Raw genomic sequence first — 24972 nt, forward strand, 5'->3', positions numbered from 1 at the left:
CGCTTTTCCTCCTGAAACGGGAGTTTGGACAACAGATGCCTCCTGGAGGGTGAGGTCTCCTCACTTTGGTGAGGTTCATAAACTCAGCACAAAAAGTGAGGAAATGTGTGTTTGGTGCATCATTGCTTTGTTGTAATGATGTTTCCTGGCAATAAATACCAGAACGTCACCTTCTCTTCAATAAGACTTGCAAGTAGCCACTCAGATTATAACTTTACTGAGGTCCGAGGGCAGGCTTCTATATAATCTGCACGGGCGGTCGCCCCCTCGTGGACATGAGAGAGAAAGCAGGTTTACGCTGAGTGTGTGGTTCGTCTGCTCTGGTGTTTATTTCTCCTGGTTTTTTTTTTAGTTTTTAATCTTTGAATATGGAAGCTAGGTGTGTGTGTGTGTGTGGGGGGGGGGGGGGGTCTGATCACTGATCAGCTGTGAGCCTCTCAGACTCTTTATCCTGTTTTTCATTTTCTGTCACCTTCTTTCACTGCTCCCCCCTCAGGTGTCTGCCCCTCCAATTATCACCATGTGCCTGCTTGCTGGAATTTCCTCTCTAATATATATTTACTGTATGAAGCTGCTGTGAACTGGACATATATACATTAACATACATTTTTGTCACAGTTTATTTTGCAAATCTGACTTTTAATCTGAAAGTCTATCTAGGGTCACGTGGTGCTGTATGTGGACTCCAGGGTAGCAGGATGAATCATCAGCAGCCCGGAGGACATCTGACAGGGAGCAGCTGCAAACATCTGCAGGAGGACACACCGCTGGACTCTCCAGGACCAGGACCAGGATGCCGGACCACATCTCCGTGTGCGAGTTCCTATCCGAGACCACCGAGGACTACAACTCTCCCACCACGTCCAGCTTCACCACCCGGCTTCAGAGCTGCAGGAATACCGTCAGCATCCTGGAGGAGGTCTGTCCGTCCCTCTGTCTCTGTGCCTTTAAACCTGACCCTCCGCCCCGGTACCGGCCTGCAGTCCCACACTGCTCACAATGAGTGAGAAAACAATCCACCAAACCCGGTTCGCATTTCCGCTCATTTAACACTCGGCGGTTTATCAGCGTTAGTGTAAAAGCAGACAGTCAACCCGCAGGCGGTGTTTAAACCAAACGAACCTCCACTGCACTTCGGCTTACATGAAACCTGATTTCAGCTCAGTGACGTCCTGTTTGGGCTGACTGGCTCCGCCGCTGCGTGCGCCCTCCGTGCGCAGAGGGACACTGCGGTGAAAACCGGCCGCTGATGTTTGAGGCTAATGTTTCCGCAAAGCGCGCAGATTAGCGGCTGAGACGCGCCCGAGCTGAACACCACTCACCGCAGATAAACACACCGGCGACGTTTTTGTTTGCGTGCTTAGGTTTACAACTGAGAGCGAATACAAAAAAAAAAAAAAAAAATTGCGAATGGAGTCCGGTGGAGACAGCGTCACCTTGAAAACCGAGAGCCCGCAGCAGCTGTGTGGAGGTCCTGTAATGAAAACAGAGCGCGGAGCATCTGCAGGTTTAAACTGTTTATACGTTACAAAGTTTAAAGCAGACACACATCAGCTCTGCAGGCAACACCGGAGAACATGAAGGAAGATCAAGCTCAGAGGAGCAGCTAGTTTATTTAAAGTCTGCAGGACTTACATGAGCTTAGCAGAGTTTATTTATTTGAACTTCATTCCAGGTCGGAGGTTAAAATCCGACTTTAAAAGGAGACTCGGCCACAGCACAAATGATGAACTCGAGGATGAGAAAAATAAAGCAGATCAGAACAAAGAGGGAGGAGCAGCAGCTCTGCAGGAGTCACAGCAGAGGTCAGAGGGCAAAGTGCCGGGGTCTCGCTCCTCAGGCTGAATGAAGGACCAGAAACGAAACAGCTGGAAACACACACACACACACACACTCCGTCCACACGAAAACGCAAAAAACAATCTCGAGGCCTGTCGAGATCGTGACAGAGTGACGGGTGGCGATACAACCGTGAAGAAATGCTGACCAATCAAAAGCCAACATCAGAAAGGGAGCACACCTGTGATGCTGCAAGAAACAAATCTCGGTTTTCCGGGTCTACATGTAAACGCACTAACAGAGTTCTCAGAAATCTTTGTGAAACGCTCCATGTGGTGGGCGGGGCCATAAAGAGCAAATAAATAAAATAATAAAACTGAACCTTCATTAATCCATCTGTAGGAACTTCCTCTCAGCAGTCGACATCGCTGACGCAGGGCTGGGTCACATGACTGTCATTAACAGTAAATTAAATATTCCACCCAAATATCTGCAGAAGAAACACCTGCCGATGAGCGCTGAGCAGGAGTTCTCTGTGATTGGCTGAATTGCTCTGCAGCACTCTCACCTGTCCACCTTCCACCATTATTCTGTACAACAACAAAATCCTTTTTCAGTCAGATTACAGGTAACGTGAAGGCTCAGGTTCAGTTTATAACAGTTTGCCTCCAACAGGTAAACTCGTCTCTGCCAGGTTAGCAACGAACTAGACGAGAAGCAGATTCTAACCTTTAAATCACCTTCAGTAAAAACACCTGCACTCCATCACCTGTGCTCTGATCAGCATCTCACTTAAGTTTGTCCAGTCACTGCAATCTCCCTCTCACCTGTCTGTCTCACCTCTCTCTCTGTCTCTCTCTCTCTCTCTCTCACCTGTCCCTCTCACCTGTCTGTCTCACCTCTCTCTCTCTCTCTCTCTGTCTCTCTCTCTTTCTCTCATCTGTCTCTCTCTCTCACCTGTCCCTCTCACCTGTCTGTCTCACCTCTCTCTCTGTCTCTCTCTCTCTCTCTTTCTCTCATCTGTCTCTCTCTCTCACCTGTCTGTCTCACCTCTCTCTCTCTCTCACCTGTCTGTCTCACCTCTCTCTCTCACCTGTCCCTCTCACCTGATTCTCTCTCTCACCTGTCCCTCTCACCTGTCTCTCTCTCTCTCTCACTCACCTGTCTCTCTCTCACCTGTCTGTCTCACCTCTCTCTCTCTCTGTCTGTCTCTCTCTCTCTCTCTCACCTGTTCCTCTCACCTGTCTCTCTCTCTCACCTGTTCCTCTCACCTGTCTCTCTCTCTCACCTGCCTGTCTCACCTCTCTCTCTCACCTGCCTCTCTCTCTCACTCACCTGTCCCTCTCACCTGATTCTCTCTCTCACCTGTCCCTCTCACCTGTCTCTCTCATCTGTCTCTCTCTCTCACCTGTCCCTCTCACCTGTCTGTCTCACCTGTCTCTCTCTCTCACCTGTCCCTCTCACCTGTCTGTCTCACCTGTCTCTCTCATCTGTCTCTCTCTCTCACCTGTCCCTCTCACCTGTCTCTCTCACTCACCTGTGTCTCTCTCACCTGTCTCTCTCATCTGTCTCTCTCTCACCTGTCCCTCTCACCTGTCTGTCTCACCTGTCTCTCTCTCACTCACCTGTCCCTCTCACCTGTCTCTCTCTCTCACCTGTCTTCAGGCCCTTGATCAGGACCGCTCGACGCTGCAGAAGGTGAAGAAGTCGGTGAAATCCATCTTCATCTCAGGACAAGGTATGGGTGAGCACCTGCCAGCAGCTGATCGGTCAGTTAATTAGAAAGCTGATTGGTGGTTCATTTATCAGAGTACCTGCAAATATGTCATTGTTAGCCACATGGCTAATTTTCACCTGTTGTCACCGGGCCAGGGCCCTATTCCAGGAAGCAGGTTCAACAAACTCTGACTTTACAAACAGACTCTGAGTTGATCAACTCTGAGTTTCCCGTTCTTAGAGTCAGTTCAGTCAACCCTGAGTATGATCACCCTGATTCAGTGCGTGCGTGAGTAAGGAAAGAAAGCCATCATCAATGGAGCGCTGATACCAGGATTCACCATGGCAACGGGTAAATAAAGAGCGGAGCCTCCATTTTAATCCGATGATGGAGGATCGCACGTGTCAGTGTGGAGCGTGACGAGTCACTTTAATCAGCCTGACCCACTCTGACATCATCATAGACAGAATAAAAGTTTGTTATCAAATATATCATTTCTTTATAATGTCTGCTGTCATCATTTATACAACTTGAATCTCCATCAGATGAAGATGAATCCTAATTTCACATGTGATGTAACAGTGATGCTACAGTTACTACAGTAAATGTTTCAGAGGAACTGACTGACAGCTGCAGCTGCCTCATTATAAATCCGTGACATCATCGCTGTCTCCGTCCTTACAGCCTGTTGACGAGTGAACGACTGTAAAAGCTTCATGTTACGCACAAAAATAAACTAACATCTAACTGGGATTTCAGTGCTTGTAGAAACATAAACGCCTGCAGATGAATTCGCTCCTCTGATGCTCTGACAGCCACTTTATGAAGGAGGAAATGAATGGGAGTGTCAGACAGGTGGTTCAGGTGCAGAAGGAGGGGAGGAGTCAGTGAGACACTCAGCAACCAGGTGAGGTTCACAGAGTTGCAGTTAGCTCTCTTTCTGGAACTCAAAACCCGAGTTTCCCTCATTTTAGGGTTAACAAACTCAGAGTTATTAGCAAAACCTGCTTCCTGGAACAGGCCCGTGGTCATCCGGCATGCTCAGGAAGCAGCGTTTACAGGTCAGAGTCTCTGCACTGCGTGTTTAGCAGCCAGGCAGCTTTATTGTGAAAGGTTCTTGCTGTTATTATGAAACCCATCAGCCTATCTTTGGCTTTTTTCTGGTTTCTCTGTTGTTGTTTGTTGTCATTTTTTTTTGTTTGTTGCTGTTTGTTTATTTTTTGTCACTTGTTTATGTTGTTGTTTTGTTTGTTTATGTTTGCGGTTTACTTTTGTTGTTGCTTTTATGTTTATCGTTTGCTTGTGTGTGTTCTTTGTGTTTGTTGTTGTTTGTTTATGCTTATTGATTTTGTGTTTGTGCTGTTTATGTGTGGTTTCTGTTTGTTTGTTGTTTATGTTTGATGGAGCAGAGCATGCAGGGAACCAGGAGAGCTTCAGTCAGGCTCTGGAGAAACTGGGAGGAAACACGTCTGAACTGGGAGAGGCCTTCATTACGTTCTCCTGCCTCGTTAAAGAACTGGCCGCTCTGCTCAGGAACCTGGTCAGTTCCATAATCAATAATCACATGATCAATAATTATGATTAGTTATGACATAATGTATGTCCTGTATGGTTCAGCTGCAGAGTCTGAATCATAATGTAGCCTTCACCCTGGACTCGCTGCTGAAAGGAGACCTGAAAGGAGTCAAAGGGGTGAGGCTCACTTCCTGCTCCTCCTCCTTTTGCATTTGCTCCTCCTCCTGCTCCTCCTCCTTCTGCTCATGCTCCTCCTCTCTCTCTGACTTCATAATGTCTTTGCAGGATCTGAAGAAACCGTTCGATAAAGCCTGGAAGGACTATGAGACCAAGTTGTGAGTCTGAACTTCTTTTTATTGTGCTTTTAAATGTAGAGACCCGGTGACAGGAGCACGGCTGCTCCGTGTCAGGATAAATCTGTGGTCAGAGGTGAAGATAAATTATTAAAGTGTTGACTGTGACAAACAGGAAGTGTGCGTGAGCTGTTTTGTTGTTTTCAGCTCAAAGGTCGAGAAGGAGAAACGTGAACACGCCAAACAGCACGGGATGATCCGCACTGAGATCACCGGCGCTGAACTCGCTGAAGAGATGGAGAAGGAGAGGAGGCTATTCCAGCTGCAGATGTGTGAGGTAGTACTGTTATAGCGCCCTCCGCAGGCCGCTGACTTCCTGTCACGCTCAGTGTGAGTGATGGCTCGTCTCTGTGTATGACAGTATCTCATCAAAGTCAACGAGATCAAGACGAAGAAGGGCGTGGACCTGCTGCAGAATCTCGTCAAGTACTACCACGCCCAGTGCAAGTGAGACTCTTTATTCTGAAAGGCTGGCCAGGTTCCTGTATTTCCACTTTCTTTTATTTTGAAGAGTTTCAGAGGGTTTTTTTTTTTTTATTATTTTGAAGTGTTTCAGCTTCCTGTATTTCAGTTTCTTATATTTGATGTTTTTCAGTTTGTTTAATTTGAATTGTTTTCTTTTATTTTGAAGTGTTTGAGCTTCTCTTATTTTGAAGTGTTTCAGTGTCCTTTCTTTCAGTTTCTTTTATTTTGAAGTGTTTCAGCATCCCGTGTTTCAGTTTCTTTTATTTTGAAGTGTTTCTGTGTCCTGTATTTCAATTTCTTATATTTTGAAGTTTTTTAGTTTAATTTGAATTGTTTCAGTTTCTTTTATTTTGAGATGTTTCAGTGTCTTTTATTTTGAAGTGTTTCAGCATCATGTGTTTCACTTTCTTTTATTTTGAAGTGTCTCAGCTTCTTTTATTTTGAAGTGTTTCCATTTCTTTTATTTTGAAATGTTTCAGCTTCTTTTATTTTGAAGTGTTTCAGTGTCCTGTCTTTCAGTTTCTTTTCTTTTGAAGTGTCTCAGCTTCTTTTATTTTGAAGTGTTTCTGTGTCCTGTATATCAGTTTCTTATATTTTGAAGTTTCTTAGTTTAATTTGAATTGTTTCAGCTTCTTTTATTTTGAAGTGTTTCAGTGTCTTTTATTTTGAAGTGTTTCACATCGTATGTTTCATCTTCTTTTATTTTGAAGTGTTTCAGCTTCTTTTATTTTGAAGTGTTTCAGCTTCCTGTCTTTCAGTTTCTTTTATTTTGAAGTGTCTCAGCTTTTTTTATTTTGAAGCGTTTCCATTTCTTTTATTTTGAAATGCTTCAGCTTCTTTTATTTTGAAGTGTTTCAGCTTCCTGTCTTTCAGTTTCTTTTATTTTGAAGTGTCTCAGCTTCTTTTATTTTGAAGTGTTTCCATTTCTTTTATTTTGAAATGTTTCAGCTTCTTTTATTTTGAAGTGTTTCAGTGTCCTGTCTTTCAGTTTCTTTTATTTTGAAGTGTTTCAGCATCCTGTGTTTCACTTTCTTTTATTTTGAAGTGTTTCAGCTTCCCGTCTTTCATTGTCTTTTATTTTGAAGTGTCTCAGCTTCTTTTATTTTGAAGTGTTTCTTTTATTTTGAAATGTTTCAGCTTCTTTTATTTTGAAGTGTTTCAGTGTCCTGTCTTTCAGTTTCTTTTATTTTGAAGTGTCTCAGCTTCTTTTATTTTGAAGTGTTTCTGTGTCCTGTATTTCAGTTTCTTATATTTTGAAGTTTTTTAGTTTAATTTGAATTGTTTCAGTTTCTTTTATTTTGAAGTGTTTCAGTGTCTTTTATTTTGAAGTGTTTCACATCGTATGTTTCATCTTTTATTTTGAAGTGTTTCAGCTTCTTTTATTTTGAAGTGTTTCAGCTTCCTGTCTTTCAGTTTCTTTTATTTTGAAGTGTCTCAGCTTCTTTCAGGATGGTTTGAAAACTACCGACAAACTGAAGCAATACATTGAGAAGCTCGCTGCTGACCTGTACGATGTAAGACCGCTTTATTAAAACCATTCACATCTGTACCTGGCTGGTGGGCCAACAGGTGAGCTGGTAGGCATGTCCTCTGCTCTGTCTGCAGATCAAACAGAATCAGGATGAGGAGAAGAAGCAGCTGACAGCTCTCAGAGATCTCATCAAGGGTTCCTTACAGCTGGACCAGAGGGAGGTACTGAGAAGAGGGGGTGGAGTCTAAAATGGTAGAGCCATGATCTAATAGGATAGTGGATCAAAGGGTGGTGTTAAACAAGACAGGTGTCTAACCTGTTGGGCTGTGGTCTAAATGGGCAGAGTCAAATTATATGGGGTCGAGTCTTAGCCCCTTAAGCCCCTATGGAAATCTTACCTGCCTCGCTTAGATAGTGACCTTTGACCTCTGTGTTTCTTTGCTGTCTCTGACTGAAGTCCAGGAGAGTAAGTCTCTAAGCTTTATTTCACTAATTCTTCAGCTGCATGAAGCTTTTGCCTGTACTTACCTGCATTTACCTCTGCTTACCTGTGCTAGCCTATGCTTGCTGACATTTACCTGTATTTACCTGCGATTGCCTGTGTTTACCTGTGTTTATCTCTGTTTACCTGCATTCACCTGTGTAAACTGGCATTCACCTGTCTTTACCTGTGTGTCATGGTTGTTGTGTGCAGAGATGTATAAAGTACTGGAGTAGAGGAGTGGAGTAGAAGTACAAGTACTATATAAAAAAATTGACTTGAGTAAAAGTTGAAGTGTTCTTTCAACACCGTACTCAAGTGGAAGTACAGAAGTACTCAATTTTTTTGGTACTTAAGTATTGCAAGTAGAAGTATTTCAAAAATTGCTACTCAAGTACCGAAAGTACAAGTACAAGTAAAAGTACAAGTACTGTGTATATTAAAGAAAGGCAGTCAAAAGTTTGATTATCATTGTTTATATTATTTCAAACATTTGAAAGGCACAATGTATTTGGCTGAAGCTGGAGTACAATGATAAAAGGCCATACAAGTGTTTACAAAAAAACAAACACAAATAAAACATCTCAAAAGGCCAGAGGGGCAGTCCACAGAGCAGCTAAAAGACAAACCTGGACAAGGTGTTCCTGGGACGTCATCCATCTCGATATCGGACAGTAAGCTGACGCGTTCTGTCCTCAATACTTGCAAGCAACAGCGCAAAAGGCGGAGACGAATTCAGTAACGATTCAGCACGTGAAAAATGTATCAGAGTAAAAGTATTAAATTAATCAAAAATATATAGTGGAGTAAAAGTGAAAGTAGGGGAAAAAATATGTACTCCAATAAAGTACAGATACTGCATTTTAGTACTTAAGTACAGTACTTAAGTAGTTCTACTTCGTTACTATACATCTCTGGTTGTAAGCAGTATGTTTTATAAATAACATTTTACTCACCATTCAGGACTCTCAGAGTAAGCAGAGTGGGTACAGCATGCATCAGCTGCAAGGCAACAAGGAGTTTGGCAGCGAGAAGAGAGGCTACCTGCTGAAGAAGAGCGACGGGTAGGACTCGCCATCGCTCACCTGTGCAGGTGTTAACTAGTGCTCTGATTGGCTTGAAATGATGTTTCACTCTGTGTGTTTTCTCTGTCAGGCTCAGGAAGGTTTGGCAGCGCCGGAAATGTTCTGTGAGGAGCGGTGTGCTCACCATCTCTCACGCTACAGTAAGCAGGACATCATTAACCGATTGATTAGCCACTCGTGATTGATTTTTAAGTCTGCAGAAAACTGTTATTAGGCACCCCCCTGTGGCCGGTAAACAAACTGCAGTCATCATTCTGTTGCTTTGTGTTGTGGTGTCATCGATCAAACAGAGCCTGCTAGCGTTTCCCCTCAGATCTGATGAGGACACATCAGCTCATAGGTTTTTGTTGAAGTCAGTGTCGTGCTGAGAGCCGTGAACAGAGCGTAAACATCATGTCGTTTGGATGTTACAGGAAAATCTATCACAAGTCATTCACTTAGAAAGCAGTCCCTAATGAGCAGTCACATTTTCCTTCATGACTTCCTGGTAAATATTGAGTGATTTAGCAATAACTAACAGCTAGTCTTCAGGAGGCTCTGAGTTTGCAGGAAATGATCTAAGGAGTCCCGCAGGACTCGCTTCCTGGTTATAATTATCTGTTTTGGTTTACCTTTATCCCATTGCTTCCTCTGAAGCTTTCATAAAGAGCTTCAGTCAGGTTTGGTCTCTTAGAGTATTTTTGTGTTTTCAGAGAAACGTGCCGGGAATGAAGTGTGTTTCTTTTTTTAGTCCAACAGGCAGCCAGTGCGCCTGAACCTGCTCACCTGCCAGGTGAAACCCAGCACCGAGGACAGGAAATGCTTCGACCTCATCTCCCGTGAGTCAGGTTTGATAAATCTGATCACCACATGTTGCCTACTTTTCTAGCTGCAGATGTTTAAATAGAAATGTCTGAAATCATCAGCAAACACATTGAGAACACTCTGGGACTAAACGATGATTCATAGAGCATTTGATCATCCACACATTTCATCTGATGTTCATTTAAGCATCTTTCTGTGAATGCCCTCTGCAGACTCAAACCTGGGCACATCCCCGACCAGCTCACATGAGGTCAACAGGATATTTAAATGTAAAAAATAAGTGCACATCAGTTCGTCCCATTTTAGCCACCAAACAATCTTTGGTAAACTCCCCATCAGAGAATGTCTCACTATTTTTATTTATTTATTTGTGGGTAGAACTTTGATGCTTTTATTTTGAAAGTGACTGCTTTCTTTAAAAAAATTGTGTGTGTGTGTGTGTGTGTGTAACTTCACTGTAAATGCATTTGAACAGATGTTTAGTGTGATGTGAGTTTGCCAGCCTGAAAGAGTGTGCCAGCTCACAGTAAGAACATGATGCTGAATGTTGAGCTTCTAACAGACGTGGACTTCCAAGTATTTATTTAGCGAAGTCAGAGGTACAGCTGTGTGCTTAGTTTGCTGTGTTCAAGGGTCACAGTTTGAATCACCATCATGAGACCAAACACACAGAGAAATACAATAAGTTGACTGATGGAGAGCAGGAACAGACATCTGAACCTTTACTAGCAAAGCTGGAAAAGCAACAAGGACTTTTTACCAAGCTGCCACATCCAGGATGGAGCACACAAGACCACAAAATCACAAAAATGGGAAACTGTTTTCTGATGGAGAGTTTATCAAAGAGTGTTTGGTCAACTCTCCCGCGCTAATATGTCCTGAGAAAAAAAGAAGCCCCACAACAAGACGGATCGAGGACATTGCAGTAAATCTGAACCTTCGCCTGAAAAACAAAGTGGGCAATTTTGACTTTTTTGCTTTGGCTCTGGATGAAAGCTGCGATGCCTGTGACACAGCCCAGTTACTCGTCTTTGCACGTGTGATAACCAGACTTTGAGATTACAAGGAGCTGGCAGCAATGCCCTTAGTGAAAGGGACTGTGGCAGGGAGCGGTCTGTTCATAGAGGCAGCTGCATATGCGGACAGGCTCGGGCTGAAATGGGACAACGGCTGTCTAAATCTGACAGGGAAAAAATGTCGGACTGTTCAATCAGATGCAGGATAAAGTGAGTGAAATGAAGCTATCCTGTAGATTCTTCACTTCATTTTGAAACCATATTAACTTACAATACATTCCTTTAATAGACGCCTGAAGAAACATTTAAAAACAGCAGCAATGTTTTCAAATGTCTAACTCCATATTTGTGTAGCTGATAATCTTCTAATAACTGAGACTGATCTATCTGTGTGATAGACCAGTCTGATCAAACTGTCTGGATCCACCCACCTGGGGGTGCTACTGCACAGAGGAGATGTGTGGGGTTTCTGCTATAACACTTTTTCTTCATCCGGCAGATAATCGGACGTACCGCTTCCAGGCTGAAGACGAGCAGGAGTTTCTCAGGTGAGACGTCCTCCTCCTCGTCTGTTAAACCTTCGTCACAGAGAACATTTTGACTGTTACGGCAGTGAAAGCAGAATGTCCTCTGTGCTTCCACCACTGTGATGACCTCAGCAGGTTCCACTGGAGAGCAGCTCAGCTTTAAACTCACCTCCAGAAACATTTGTGTTTGAGCTGGACTTACCTGGGAAGGTGTTTCATTCGCTGGACAGGTTATCCGTCCGCAGACGGTACGGGAGCATCGCATACAAACAGATACCTGCTAATCAGTAACATCCAATCAAATCCCAGAATTTCACTCTGCAAACTGGAGCTCCGCCTTCTTGGACAGTCTATTAGTCCAATAAAGCACACAGCAGCCATTATATTGGTCAGATAACTGCATTGAAAATGCTCCAAATGGCTCCAACAGCACACACATGGTCCAGAGGTCTAGTTCAGGGACTCCAGTTAGCTGAGGTGAAGCCTAGCAGACAGCTAGCAGCTGTAGCCACCTGTCTCACCACATCCACCTGTCAGTCAGAGAGGCCACGCCCCTAATAATGCAAACTTTGAGCAGGAACTGCAGCTTGTGCTACTTCCTGTGTTGGCTTTACCTTTCAGTAACTGTACGATGTTTTTCACAGATACCGAGGCCCCGCCCACAGCCCACCTCTGTCCTCACTCTCATTAAAATCAACAGAGCACTTAAAGTCATTTATCAGGATTAACTGATGTGTGTGTGTGTGTGTGTGTGTGTGTGTGTGTGTGTGTGTGTGTGTGTGTGTGTGTGTGTGTGTGTTGCATTGCAGCTGGGTGTCTGTGCTGACCAACAGTAAGGAGGAGGCCCTGAATATGGCATTTCAGGGTGGAGGTCAGAGTTCAGGTGTGGAGGAGGAGGATGAGCTCACCAAGAGCATCATCGACGAGGTGCTGCGGTTGCCCGGCAACGACACCTGCTGCGACTGTGGAGCTGCAGGTGTGTGTGTGTGTGTGTGTGTGTGTCTTCAAATTAGGACTGGACAGGAAGTTGCTGCTCCTACAGGCAGGAAGTGGATGTCGCTCGCTGATTGTGTGTCTGTGTGCAGATCCGTGCTGGCTCTCCACCAACCTGGGCATTCTCACCTGCATCGAGTGCTCAGGGATCCACAGAGACATGGGCGTTCATGTGTCCCGGATCCAGAGCTTGAAACTGGACAAACTGGGAACCTCTGAGCTGCTGGTATCCTCCTCTTCCTCTTCCCGCTCCTTCTTCTCTGTCCGTTTCCTGTTTCCCATCTTGTTTACTCCGTCTTTCATTCCTGTCAGCTTGCCCGGAATGTTGGGAACCGCAGTTTTAATGACATCATGGAGGCCGCCCTGCCGTCGCCATCTCTGAAGCCGACGGCCTCCAGCAATATGTACGTGTCTTCCTGTTAGCGTGTGACCTCGCTGCTGACAGCATTCATATGTGTTAATGGAGTCACTGTGATCTCGTCTGTAGGACGGTGAAGAAGGAGTTCATCAATGCCAAGTATATTGACCATAAGTTTGTCAGACGCACCATCTCCACAGCGAGCAGCAGGCTGGATGAGCTAAACGAGGCGGTGCGATCGCGGGACCTGCTGTCACTCATCCAACTGTACACCCAGGGGGTGGAGCTCCTGCAGCCCCTCCCAGAACTAGGCAAGGTGAGTTGGACTTCAGATGTCACCCGTGACCTCCAGAAGAAGGTTTTTATTCCTGTCCAGAAGCTTCATGAAGCTTATAGAAGGAGATCTGATTCCAGGGAAGTTTTAGTGCTGTTACAGGAGTTTTCAGAAGTTCACCTGCATGTACGAGTGGCTCTTAAACCTCTGAGGTCCTGCAGGAAATCCTGAATCCTGTGCTGTCAGAATCCATGAATGTTGGTCTCCAAAGTCTCAAATCAGGGAACAAAAGCAATCATCCAGTCAAACCCTACTCCCATGATGTTCCACCTCAGAAGGTTGAAGATTTTCATTTCAATTCCATTTAATTTATATAGCACCAAATCATAACAGCAGTCACCTCAAGGTGCTTTATATTGTAAGGTCCCTACAATACCCTACAATAATATAGAGAAAACCCAACAGTAAAAAAGACCCACTATGAGCAGCACTTGGTGACAGTGGGAAGGAAAAACTCCCTTTTAACAGGAAGAAACCTCCAGCAGAACCAGGCTCAGGGGGGGGATCAGTTGAGGGTGAGGCTGAGGGGAGAGAGACTGGACAAAAGACATGCTGTGGAAGAGAGCCAGAGATTAATAATAATTAATGATTGAATGCAGAGTGATGTATAAACAGAGTAAAAAGAGGTGAATGAAAAGAAACAGTGCATCATGGGAACCCCCCAGCAGTCTAGGCCTATAGCAGCATAACTAAGGGATGGTTCAGGGTCACCTGATCCAGCCCTAACTATAAGCTTTATCATAAAGGAAAGTTTGAAGCCTAATCTTAAAAATAGAGAGGGTGTCTGTCTCCTGAATCCAAGCTGAGAGCTGGTTCCACAAAAGAGGGGCCTGAAAGCTGAAGGCTCTGCCTCCCATTCTACTCTTAAGTATCCTAGGAACCACAAGTAAGCCAGCAGTCTGAGAGCGAAGTGCTCTGTTGGGATGATACAGGACTATGAGGTCTTTGAGATAAGATGGGGCCTGATTATTCAAGACCTTGAAGGACATATCCTGGTCAAAATTAATTCCCAAGATTCCTCACAGTGTTACTGGAGGCCAAAGTAATGCCATCCAGAGTAAGTATCTGGTTTGACACCATGTTTCTAAGGTTTGTGGGACCGAGTACAAGAACTTCAGTTTTATCTGAACTTAGAAGCAGGAAATTAGAGGTCATCCAGGCCTTTATGTTTAACTAATTGATGTGTGTCATCTGGCTTCATGGATAAATAAAGCTGAGTATCATCTGCATAACAATAAAACTGTATGCAATGCTTTCTAATAATACTGCCAAAGGGAAGCATGTAGTGTAAATAAAATTGGTCCTAGCACAGAACCCTGTGAAATAATAATTATCCATAATTAACCTTAGGGCATGAATCTAATGAGTCTATGAGTCTATTAGATAAATATGATTCAAACCACAGCAGCGCAGTACCTTTAATACCTATAGCATGCTCTAATCTCTGTAATAAAATGTTATGGTCAGCAGTATCAAAAGCTGCACTAAGGTTTAACAGGACAAGCACAGATGCCCTACATGGTCCTAGCTTTGTTGAGATTTCAGGAGTTTTGATGAGGTTCAAGCTCCAGAACCAGGAGGTCTTAGCGAAGTCTGAGTTTTCCACAGGAAAGTAAGGACTTCCTGTGGAACAGATGGTTCATGATGGGAGTCTTACCCTGAGATCAGGTTTCTTTGGAACCTCAGCTCTGATCTCTCTGAGAGATTTGTGGTGTTTCTCCGGGTTGTTCTAATGTGTTTGTTGTGTTCAGGAAGCTGGAGAGACTGCGTTGCACTACTGTGTTCGGACAGCAGATCAGTCCTCCCTCCATTTGGTGGACTTCCTGGTCCAGAACAGGTGAGAAATTGTGAGTTTTGCCCAGTTGACCAAATGATGGGCCCACACAGTCTTCAGTGTGACAAGTTGTGCCAAATCAGAACAGTCGACTGTTTGTTGTGATTTGGTGCTATATAATTAAAATGAATTGAATTGTTGTTTTTGTTGTTGTGCATCTGCAGTGGCAATCTGGATGGACAGACGGATGTTGGAAACACCGCTTTGCATTACTGCTGTCTGTACGACAAACCGCAGAGTGTGAAGCTGCTGTTGAGAGGAAAACCCGACATCCACATCGGTATGAACGCCGCACGCTGCGTTAACACACGCGCTGCATTAACACGCGCTGCATTAACACTCTGCGCTAACTCACACTGCTCTGTACGTCTGTCAGATGATTTCTTCTTTATTTTCGTGAGTTCAATGAAAAACAACCAGGTAAACTCGTTTCCTCAATTGCGTCTGAAGAAACCCGACCAATCAGCAGCCTCTGTACCTTCACGTGGTACGACCCCGTCAGGCTGTTTTCCATCGCAGGAATGTTGTTTGGCCATCTCGTGTTTCAGCGCGTTCTGACCGTAGCACCTCCTTCGACTGTGTTTTCATTTAATAACAGGTGCGTCCCCAGGGCAGGTACAAACCATGGACCCTGAGTGGTGAAGTGCAGCAAACGATATCACAACTACAACATAAAATTCACCATGCAGGACAAAAAACAGTGACTGCAGTCGTCAGCAGGCTAACTGTCACCCTAAACAGGAAGTGTAAAATCCTTTGTGTCCATGTCACCTCACACCTGTCCCAAACACCTGGCTCCAACCATGGGAACAGCCCCAGAAAGACCCCCTTTGCTTCATCAAAGGTTTCTGTGTTCCTGTGGTGGAAACAGGTCAGCTCCTTCTGTGTGTCTGTGGGTTTCAGGTAGGCAGGTAGACTACCTGCTGACCTTGAAAAAAAAATCCAACTGTCCAAAACCACAACGTATCAAATGTTCTGTCTCCTCAGCCAATCAGAGTGGAGAGACGGCGCTGGACTTGGCCCGCAGACTACAGAATGCTCAGTGTGAAGAACTGGTAAGAACATTTACCTGTCAGGTGTTCAGGGGCATTTAGGGGGTGGAGCCTCACAGTAAAGCTCTCTGTCTCCCAGCTGGCAGAGGCGGTGTCCGGAAGGTTCAACCCTCACGTTCACGTTGAGTACGACTGGAACCTCAGACTGGATGAACTGGATGAGAGCGACGACGAACTGGACGACAAGGTGGTATCACCTGGGTCAGCAGACACATCGCCTGGTGTTTATTCGACACATTCATGACCTGCTCCTCTTCCTCCTGCAGCCCAGCCCGGTGAAGAAGGAGCGCTCCCTCCGCCCTCAAAGCTTCATTCCATCCTCTCAGGAGAAGCTCTGCCCTCCGCCTGCCTTCGCTCTTCCTCACAGAGACAAGCAGCGCCTGTCCTACGGGGCGCTTGCCAACCCCGGCTACACCTCCTCCGATACTCTGACGTCCCAGGCGCCAGACACCTCCTGGCCTTCACCAGCCACCGGGACCCAGAGCACAGGTGAGATCGGCAGAACGCCCCAAGGCTTCTGAAGGTTTAACAGGTTCAAATCACCTATTGGTTCTTCCCTCAGGCCTCACCTCCAGCCCTCCTAGGTCCCTCCCCCTCACCTCACAGACCAGCGGCGGGGGAGGAAGCTCCACCCTGAAGAAGAGACCCCCTCCCCCTCCACCCGGACACAAGCGTACCATGTCGGAGCCCCCCAGCCCTGTGCTACAGACACCTGCAGGTAAAGGTACGACCGCATCACCTCCTTACCACTACACATTCTAAAAATGTGACCTTTGACCCCTGATTGACATCTATGTTTTCTTTACACAGGAAGTGAGATGACCCCCCCACCTGGAAATAGGACATCACCTGCCAACAAGTTTGATGGACTCCAGCAGCAGCAGAGGTACAGTGGTCTCCTGAGCTCATCTGATCAGGTGATGCTTCATGTCTCTGTATCCCATGAGAATTTCTGATCATGGGACCAGGGATCCTCAACTCCAGGCCTCGAGGTCCGGTGTCCTGCAGGTTTTAGATGTGTCCCTGATCCAACTCATCTGAATCAAATGGCTGAATTACCTCCTCAGTATGCAGTCAAGGTCTCCAGAGTCCTGCTAATGACTTCTATATTTGACTCAGGTGTTTTGAAGCAGAGACACATCTAAAACCTGTAGGACACCGGCCCTCGAGGCCTGGATTTGAGGATCCCTGATGTAGAGCTTCCTCTCAGGCTGTTTGGACTCCATAAAGCTCCAAATCTGATCAATAATTTCATATAAGTTTGCCCTCTGCTGGACATGGACATGTTGCCTGACAGGCTAAATCCAGGGCAGTTTGTGTTCTGTTAAGGGCTTAAATTACAACAGCTAGCTTGATGAATCTGTACTAGATGCAAATGTAAAGCTTTGTTTGGTGGTGACCTCTGACCTCTCATGACCTTCTCCAGTACAACCTGCAGTAACACCAAGTCTACACTGGGACCGAGAGTTCTTCCTAAACTACCTCAGAAAGGTGAGACGGCTACCTGCACATCCTTACAGACTGATCTGAAGGTAACAGCCTGTTGATGGGATCAGACGAGGTTTTACTGCGTCACGGAGCTCCTAATCCCTCCGTGCCCTCCTGACTTCGTTTTCCCGTGACGTTGGCTTTAAGTAAGTCTTCATAAGCTCAGTGGTTTGAGGCACTCTGAGCTTCCAACGTCAGCCTGAAGCTGTTGTTCCACCATTAAACACAATCAGGCAGTGGTTCTAAAAGACCTTTTTTACAGATTTACAGAAAACTAGAGGAACCTTTTACCTGATGGTTCTAATGATGTTTGTGGCTGTTTGAAGGTCAGCTCTGTGGCCTCTGTGATGGACGGCCACCGCAAAGATAAACTGTTTCTTAATGCAGAGGGTGGGGCTCAGGGACAGACCAGATTAGAAATCAGGAAGATGTTTGGGATGTGAAATCTGTTGTAAACGTGTTAAAAACTAAAAATATTAGCAAACAAACTGAATTCATGTTTTTATCCCCACATGTGAGCCGGCACATGGGACTCAACCACCAAATCTCATATTTCTGCTCAGGAATGCAGGAAAATAACTCATTTTAAAATGTATGGATATTAACAATAATTGTATTTTAGCATTAATAATACAATTTCAGTTAAAGAGGTGGCATATAAAGAAGCATAAAAAATGACTGTTGATTTAGGTCAGCTTTGGCATAAAGCTTACACTGTAACCCCACGACACATTATCACACTGCAGGTCACGACCTCCTGGCATCAAGTTTTAACAGTGAGTCTCTTTTAGGTTCATTTGTCAGTGTGAAGGTTCCTGATGTGTGAAACACCGTGAACGATGCTATGAGACGAACAGAAACACCTACAGAAAAACACCGTCTCTCAGTCTGTGAGCTCTTGTGAATCCCTGAAGAACAGAGTCCCATCACTGAGATCTTTCTCTGCTAGAAAACACCCTGTCGTGAGGTCGCAGGTCAACGTGTTAAAGAAATGAGTCATTTTGTTTCTGCAGTAACAGAAACTTGATTCCACTTGTCATGAGTTTATTTCAAACTGGTTAGAGGAGCCTTCAAAAACGTATGAAACACAGCAGCGCAGTTTCTGAGCTTCCTCATCCTCAGATACCAGCTGCCGGAGCATGTGGTGAACTGCAACTCAGAGTCTCTGAGTCACTCTGCAGGTAAATGAGTCTGTTTGTTCAGGTATTGTAGCACAGTTGGGTTTATTTCAGCAGTGCGGTCGTGTTGGGTTCGGGCTCGGCGTTTCTTCCTGCACTGATGGTTTCTCTCCATGATCCGTGCAGTGGTTCTCTTGTCTTTTTGTTTCACTGGCATGGCGACGTGTTTCCCTCCTCTAAGTGAACCTGTAGCAGGTTGCATTCACTGAAAGCTGGAAACATGTCGTAAAGGTAGAGGTGCTGATGTCATCGCAGTCGAGCAGGTTTTCGATTTCATTCTGGTCTCTGTTTTGGTTTTTCTCTCAGTGGCTCTCAGAAAGATTGACACCGTTCACCTCCCGTCTGTGGACAAACCTGGCCCATCTCCAGACCCCCTCCACAGACTTCCATCATCCCCGTCCTCACAGCCAGACCCCCAGAAATCTCCCCCCTTCATCGATGCCTCCCCAAAAGCCCCACTTACCCCGGCGGACTCCTCCCATAGAGCCGAGAAGCCCCCGCTGTCCGACCTACCCCCAAAACCACTTCTTAAAGACCTCCCACGCAAACCCTACATCACAGACCTGCCCCCACAGCCACCGCTCAGTGACATATGTGGCCCCACCCCCACGGACACACACAGATTGAGGGTGGCGTCTGTTCAGCAGGGGGAGTTGTCCCCCCAACCAGCAGCTGAGGAGCTGCCACCTGGCACTGTGGAGACGCCCGTCCCTCTGCCACGCAAAATCAGCTCTGTGAGTCTCTGGTCATGTGACCTTCATGATAGAGCAGGTTTAAAGGTGCACTCAGGTGTCTCACAGCTTCCTGTCATGTGATCCAGGTGAAGAAAATCTGCCGGGTGAAAACCATCTACGACTGTCAGGCCGACAACAACGATGAGCTGACCTTCGCAGAGGGGGAAGTCATCATCGTCACTGGAGAGGAAGACCAGGAGTGGTGGGTGGGTAACAGCTTCATCTTCATCAGTTCTCTGTATTTCTCTTTATTTATTTTAATGAAATGAAAACAATGTGATGTTTTCTGGTCCCTGATGAGCTTCTTCATTCTATTTTGGGTCATTATCTCGCCGCATGATGAATCAGTTTGGTTGCATCTTTCTTTAAATAGACAAAGTGTTTCTGCAGACTTCTGAGTTCATTGTACTGCTGCCATCATGTGTGACATCATCAATGAAGATTAACGAGCCCGTCCCAGAAGAAGCCATGCAAGCCAAGCCATGGCATCACCTCCACTGTGTTTCACAGATGAGCTCGTATGTTTGGGATCATGAGCAGATCCTTTCAAACTTTAACCTTTCCATCACCATAGTAACAGTTCATCTTTGTCTCATCAATCCATAAAACGTGTCTCATGCTTGTCTCAAGTCCCTGCCTGGCCTTCCTGTTCTTCTTGCTAATTAGTGGTTTACATCTTCTGGTGAAGCCTCTGTACTTTAGTTCATGAAGTCTTCTGTGAACAGTAGATTGTGATACCTTCACTCCTGCCCTCTGGAGGTTGCTGCTGATGTCACTAACAGTTGTTTTAGGGTCCTACAATGTTTCTGCCATCAGCTGCTGTTGTTTCCTTGGTCTGTTCCACATCTGTTACTTAGAACACCAGTGACGACTTTCTTCTTCAGGACGTTCCAAACGGTTGTTATTGGCTATGGTCAGTGTTTGTGCCATGGCTCTGATTGAGTTTCCATCTTCTCTCAGCTTTGTTTTTCACCCATGGACAGCTCTCTGGTTTTCATGTTGGTTACTCCTCTAACTATAAATGCACAGGCAAAACCCAAATCTGAACCTGTGCAGACATTCAGCTCTATTTAATGTTTAAATAATCAATGTAACAAAACACACCTGTCGGTCACACGTTCCAATACTTTTTATAACAAGAAAAATGGGTGTGTTCAGACCAAAGGTGAATATCTCCTGAACTGTGTATCAGATCCAGATGTAAATACCTGGAAATAAAAGCTGAGATGTGGATCTTTTGTCTCAGATTCAGTCCTGTGAGGACTACATATCTCTAAAAATATTTTTTAATCAGCTCAGAAACACAGGCCTACAACTTAAACAAGTGCTGGGGGGTACAATAAACCTGCCCTCAACAGACCCTTGCTGATTCAAGTTGCTGTTAAAATCTGCTGTGATATGATACTTTGATGTGATAAATAAGATGTGATACCTGCTGTAATCTGCTGGATTGAGGGTCCGGGTTAATGTCTGCTCCTGATTGTTGTGTTTTTCAGATCGGACACATCGAAGGTCAGCCCGAGAGAAAAGGCGTATTCCCCATGTCATTCGTTCACATCCTCTCGGACTGACGGCCGCAGAGACCAGAGTGGGGCCACCACCACCCCCGCCCACTTGCTGAGGTCACACAGGTGACAGTGGACTTTGTCGGACAGTCGGTCTCTGACCAACAGCAATGAACTTACAGCTGCAGTTTGGAGAGCCTCACTGTAAATACAGCCTCTATTAATCACCCAGCAGTGTTAGCATAGCAACCCAGCACGCAGAGCTGGGCAGGCAGTAGAGGAACACAGAAGGGAACACACAGGTGAGAGGACAGGTGGACAGGTGGGAGGGAGGGAGAGTTCAGAGAAACCTGCTCCTTTGCTAAGAAGACCCAAACGATCTGAGCCAAGGGCGCCCCCTGCTGGCAGCTCATCTCACAGAAGAACAAGCGGACCAGAGGAGCACAGCATTAACCCTTCGTTCACGCTCACACAGAAGCACTAGCATACCTGAGCTGTCCCACAGGGGCAGGGGATTGGACATGCTGACTTTTGCACTGGATTAAAGCAAGCAGAATCCAGAGTCCTGCACCGAGGCATTCTGATCCCCCCCCCCAGCCTAAAATCAGGCAGCTTTAGCAGATTTACCCTCACACCTTTAGGGGGCTCTGAGCTCAGACTAACCTGTGCATTCGCATTCAAACACATGACGTACAGGTATACCAGTGCAGGACAGACCTGACAGGAAGCTGCTGCAGAATGCCAGGTGCTCCCAATTTTTCTCTCCTGGGTGGCTGCTCCAGGGGCTTTCCTTCTGACAAATCTGAATCAGAATTTCCTGATTTTCTCCTGATGGCATTCATGTTTTCAGAGTACCACTTCAGGGTGGCCTTTCCCTGGCTCCTCTGACCTCTGTGTTTTCTCTGTGTTCACACCTGTCACCTGATTTCTGTTCAGGCCATAAAACAGATTCAACTATGTATACCAGAGTGCACTGATGTATGAAACATATAATCAGAGGGTGGAAGACTTTACTGAAAACATGTTAGTATGGAAAGTAGAGGACCCAGGATGGATCCCTGTGGAACTCCGGAGAAAACAGCAGAGCAAACAAGATTTAAAGAGATTACAGTACATCCAATAATTCATTTGTTTTAGCAAAGTCAGACATTAAAATCAGAACCTCATCCTGTGGGCTCAAAACTGTCCTGAAACAAAATCCTGTAGCATTTTTTACTTTTCGGATTTTTTGCCAGACCCTAAACTACATTTAAGACCCCTCAGAAAAACAATTTTGGGACCATCTACATCTGTTATTATAAAGTTTGTAGACTTTTAATCTGTGCAGATATTTTTTTTTAATGACATGAAATTATGAATAAACAGGTTGTATTAATTTGGGAATTAATTTTTCAGAGTAAAGCTGAAAATGCACCATATTGATGCTTTTTTAAAAAACAAAAAACAAAACAAAAAAAAACAGTTTTCAGTGTTTATTAACAAGGATTTTAAAGCAGGTGAGACGTAATTTGTAATCTCACTTTAGTGAGTTGGTAGATTTAGCATAAAATCTGCTGTGACACTGAAAGCCGTTTGTTATGTATTGATCCCTAAATTCAGTTTAATAATTACTGATCTGAATCTGTTATGAACAGGACATTTCCAATAAAACTATATGTTCATATAAAATACCCACAACAGGAGGACAGCACAGCTTCTGATTTAAATGTTTCTACAATCTACTGTTCATACTCTTACTTTTAATATGTGCCTCTGATCTCTGATACCACTGTTTCATACATTAGCTTAACTTAGCTTAGCATAAAGTCGAGGCACTCTACTGATAAAGAAAAACTGTCTGATTTTGCTTTGTCTGAGGCAGAAAACATGAAGATATTACAATATTGATGTCACACCTGATGGAAGCTGCTGTTAATCTTTCAGTAGCTCCTGTCCAGCATGTGCAGCTATAATAACTTCATTAAGCAGCAGAATATTAATCCAGTAATCATTTATATGAATAAATAATCAGTAAGAAGCGGCCTTATAATCCAGTGAGCAGGGACACTATCCAGGCAACAGGAGGACGTTAGCATCTCGGTTAGCTCAAAAATGCTAGCTATGTTAGGCTGATGATATTAGCTGGTTAGCATTTTGAACAGAGGAGACAGATGACTCAACAATATTCATTTACTATCACTTATTTGACAAGTTGTGACTTGCTGGCCTCCTTTAAGGTGTGTTTTTTGGAAACAGCTCCCTTCAGGCTGCCGCGAACAGCTAACATGCTAGGTTAATAGCCTGCCACAGTAGCTAGTTTACAGACTGCTGCTAGCTTGCATTGTTGCTAAACAAGATTAATGTGTGAAGTGTTACAACATGATTAAATTGAAATAAACTGCTCATGTTATAAATGTCGAGTCATGCTGAGTGTTTTTAGTCCTGATAGATTTTATTCTTCAATAGAAATATTACCTCCTAACTCATCCTGGCTAGCATGGAAGCTAACCAAGGCTTTCAGCCAAGCTTTCTGAATAAAATCACCACCAGAAATTAATCTCCAGTCAGCTCTGGGTTCACGGTTTACAGAAATCAGACTGTCTCACATAAGCCTAGCTGAGACTGAGCAGGGAAACGATTAGCTTTACACTGGCAACGGGACAAAACAGTTAGCTTAGCTTGGCTCAGCTCCAGTTCTGGCAATGGGAAATGTTAGCTCACAGCCCAGGAGTGGGTACAAGGGTTTGCCTAGCATGTCACCCCACTGTAAAACTCCTAAACATGAGTTTAAGGTGGAACCACGCTTCCAAAAAGACACCTGTCGCCCCACTAGTGGACCGCACCCCACAGTTTGAGAAACCCTGTACTAGACAATTGAAATATTTTTGATAAATGTGTTGACAGTCTGACAGCAAGACTGGTTTCAGGATTTCTACCACCTGTGTCAGAGCGGGGTCATTATAACTGTTCATTATAACAGATCGCAGCAAGTATGCCCCAAAAAGGACTTATCCTACTGGGCTAGGGGAGCAAAAAACTCAACAAAATAAAGGTGTACTTCCATGAATAATTACAGTATTTTATCATAAATAAGAACTTTATTAATCATATATCTGACATAGCTCATCTGCTGTTTGTATGAGACTTAAAAACTGGCTGTGGTTACATGTGGGTACAAATGATTTTCTGTATCTCTGTTTTAGAGCAGAGAGAGAGAGAGAGGAGTCTTCCAGTACTGGTGTTCTTTTGTTCCATGATTACAGGTGAGTTTTTTCCCCCCAGATTAATGTGGACTGGCCTGTGAGATACTTTATTAATGACAAGTGCGATAGCATTTAATATAACAGTTTTATCCTTCTCTGTAAGTGAAGAGCACGTAAATAGTTTGGATCTAATTTCTTTTTTGTTCTTTGCTATATATGGTTATATTTATTTAATACTGTCTGTTATTACATTTACAGTTTATGTAAGAAAATCATATTTATGTTTGTGTTAAATGTTTGTGACTGTTGTGATTTTTGCATATTTCAAAAGTGATTAAGACAGCTAAGTTGTCTTGTAAATGTATATAGTTAATTATGATGGTGCTGAGATGGTGGTAAGCAATGGGTGTAGCTGGGGGTGGGGCCCCCAAATGAGATTCTGCCTGGGGCCTCATATCACGCTGGGCCTGGTCTGTTGGTGCATGCTGGGAGCTTGCGCAGTGTCTGGTGAAGATTCTGGTTCTGGTTTATAACCACTGACCCGGCTCAGGTGTAGAAGGTGAGACTCAGTGGTTCAGTGTGTCTGAGCTGAATAAATACATTTTTAAAGTGTCCCAAATCTCCTTTGTGAGCCTTGTGCCATGCTTTTATTGTGACAGGTGAACAGACAAACATTTAGGTTCACACACTTCCTTTTTATAAAACAATTATTCTTATATTTTATTTAAATTCAGTGTAAAAAGTCTGCTGCAGCTCAGGAGAGTCAGAGCACAGCAGCAGATCAATGGATCGATCACTCTGGTCACAAAATGTCAAGTAAAGACAGAGTGAAGCCATCAGGGTGCAAACAGCCTGGCAGCACGGACTCAAATCCAGCGCATAATCACAGTTACACTGTACCAACAACACAGGAAGTCTCCAGGTTCACCCGGAAGCACCACTGAGCTCAGGGCCGGATTATCCAATCAGGATTCTGTGCACTCGCCCCACTCACTAAAGTTTAAGAGAATAAAATTATGATTTTTTTTCTCATTTGGTTCTTGGATGGCCCCAATTAGAAAAAAAAAACTGAATTTTATTCTCTTAAACTTTAGATCTTGA

The 24972-nt window shown here is 44.6% G+C and overlaps 1 protein-coding gene across 2 annotated transcripts; it reads left to right on the forward strand.

Annotated features, from left to right (window-relative positions):
• The first annotated feature begins 731 nt into the window (after positions 1-731).
• Positions 732-23038, forward strand: asap1a (ArfGAP with SH3 domain, ankyrin repeat and PH domain 1a). 2 transcript variants are annotated; one of them, XM_030751889.1, is made up of 29 exons: positions 732-919; positions 3445-3517; positions 4906-5036; positions 5114-5188; positions 5297-5346; positions 5512-5641; positions 5726-5811; positions 7268-7343; positions 7435-7521; positions 7758-7766; positions 8745-8845; positions 8937-9006; positions 9597-9684; positions 11186-11234; positions 12023-12189; positions 12299-12432; positions 12519-12610; positions 12694-12880; positions 14650-14735; positions 14897-15012; positions 15720-15787; positions 15864-15971; positions 16051-16273; positions 16347-16508; positions 16595-16670; positions 17211-17275; positions 18757-19184; positions 19271-19390; positions 20681-23038. In XM_030751889.1, exons 1-29 carry the CDS (start codon positions 794-796, stop codon positions 20753-20755), a joined length of 3258 nt encoding a protein of 1085 aa, XP_030607749.1. In that variant the 5' UTR covers positions 732-793; the 3' UTR covers positions 20756-23038. The 2 variants fall into 2 exon arrangements, with proteins under 2 accessions (XP_030607749.1, XP_030607748.1); XM_030751888.1 differs by having other exon boundaries at positions 16347-16502.
• Positions 23039-24972: the final 1934 nt, after the last annotated feature.

The sequence above is a fragment of the Archocentrus centrarchus genome, chromosome 17 (assembly GCF_007364275.1).
Source record: "Archocentrus centrarchus isolate MPI-CPG fArcCen1 chromosome 17, fArcCen1, whole genome shotgun sequence".
NCBI lineage: Eukaryota > Metazoa > Chordata > Actinopteri > Cichliformes > Cichlidae > Archocentrus > Archocentrus centrarchus.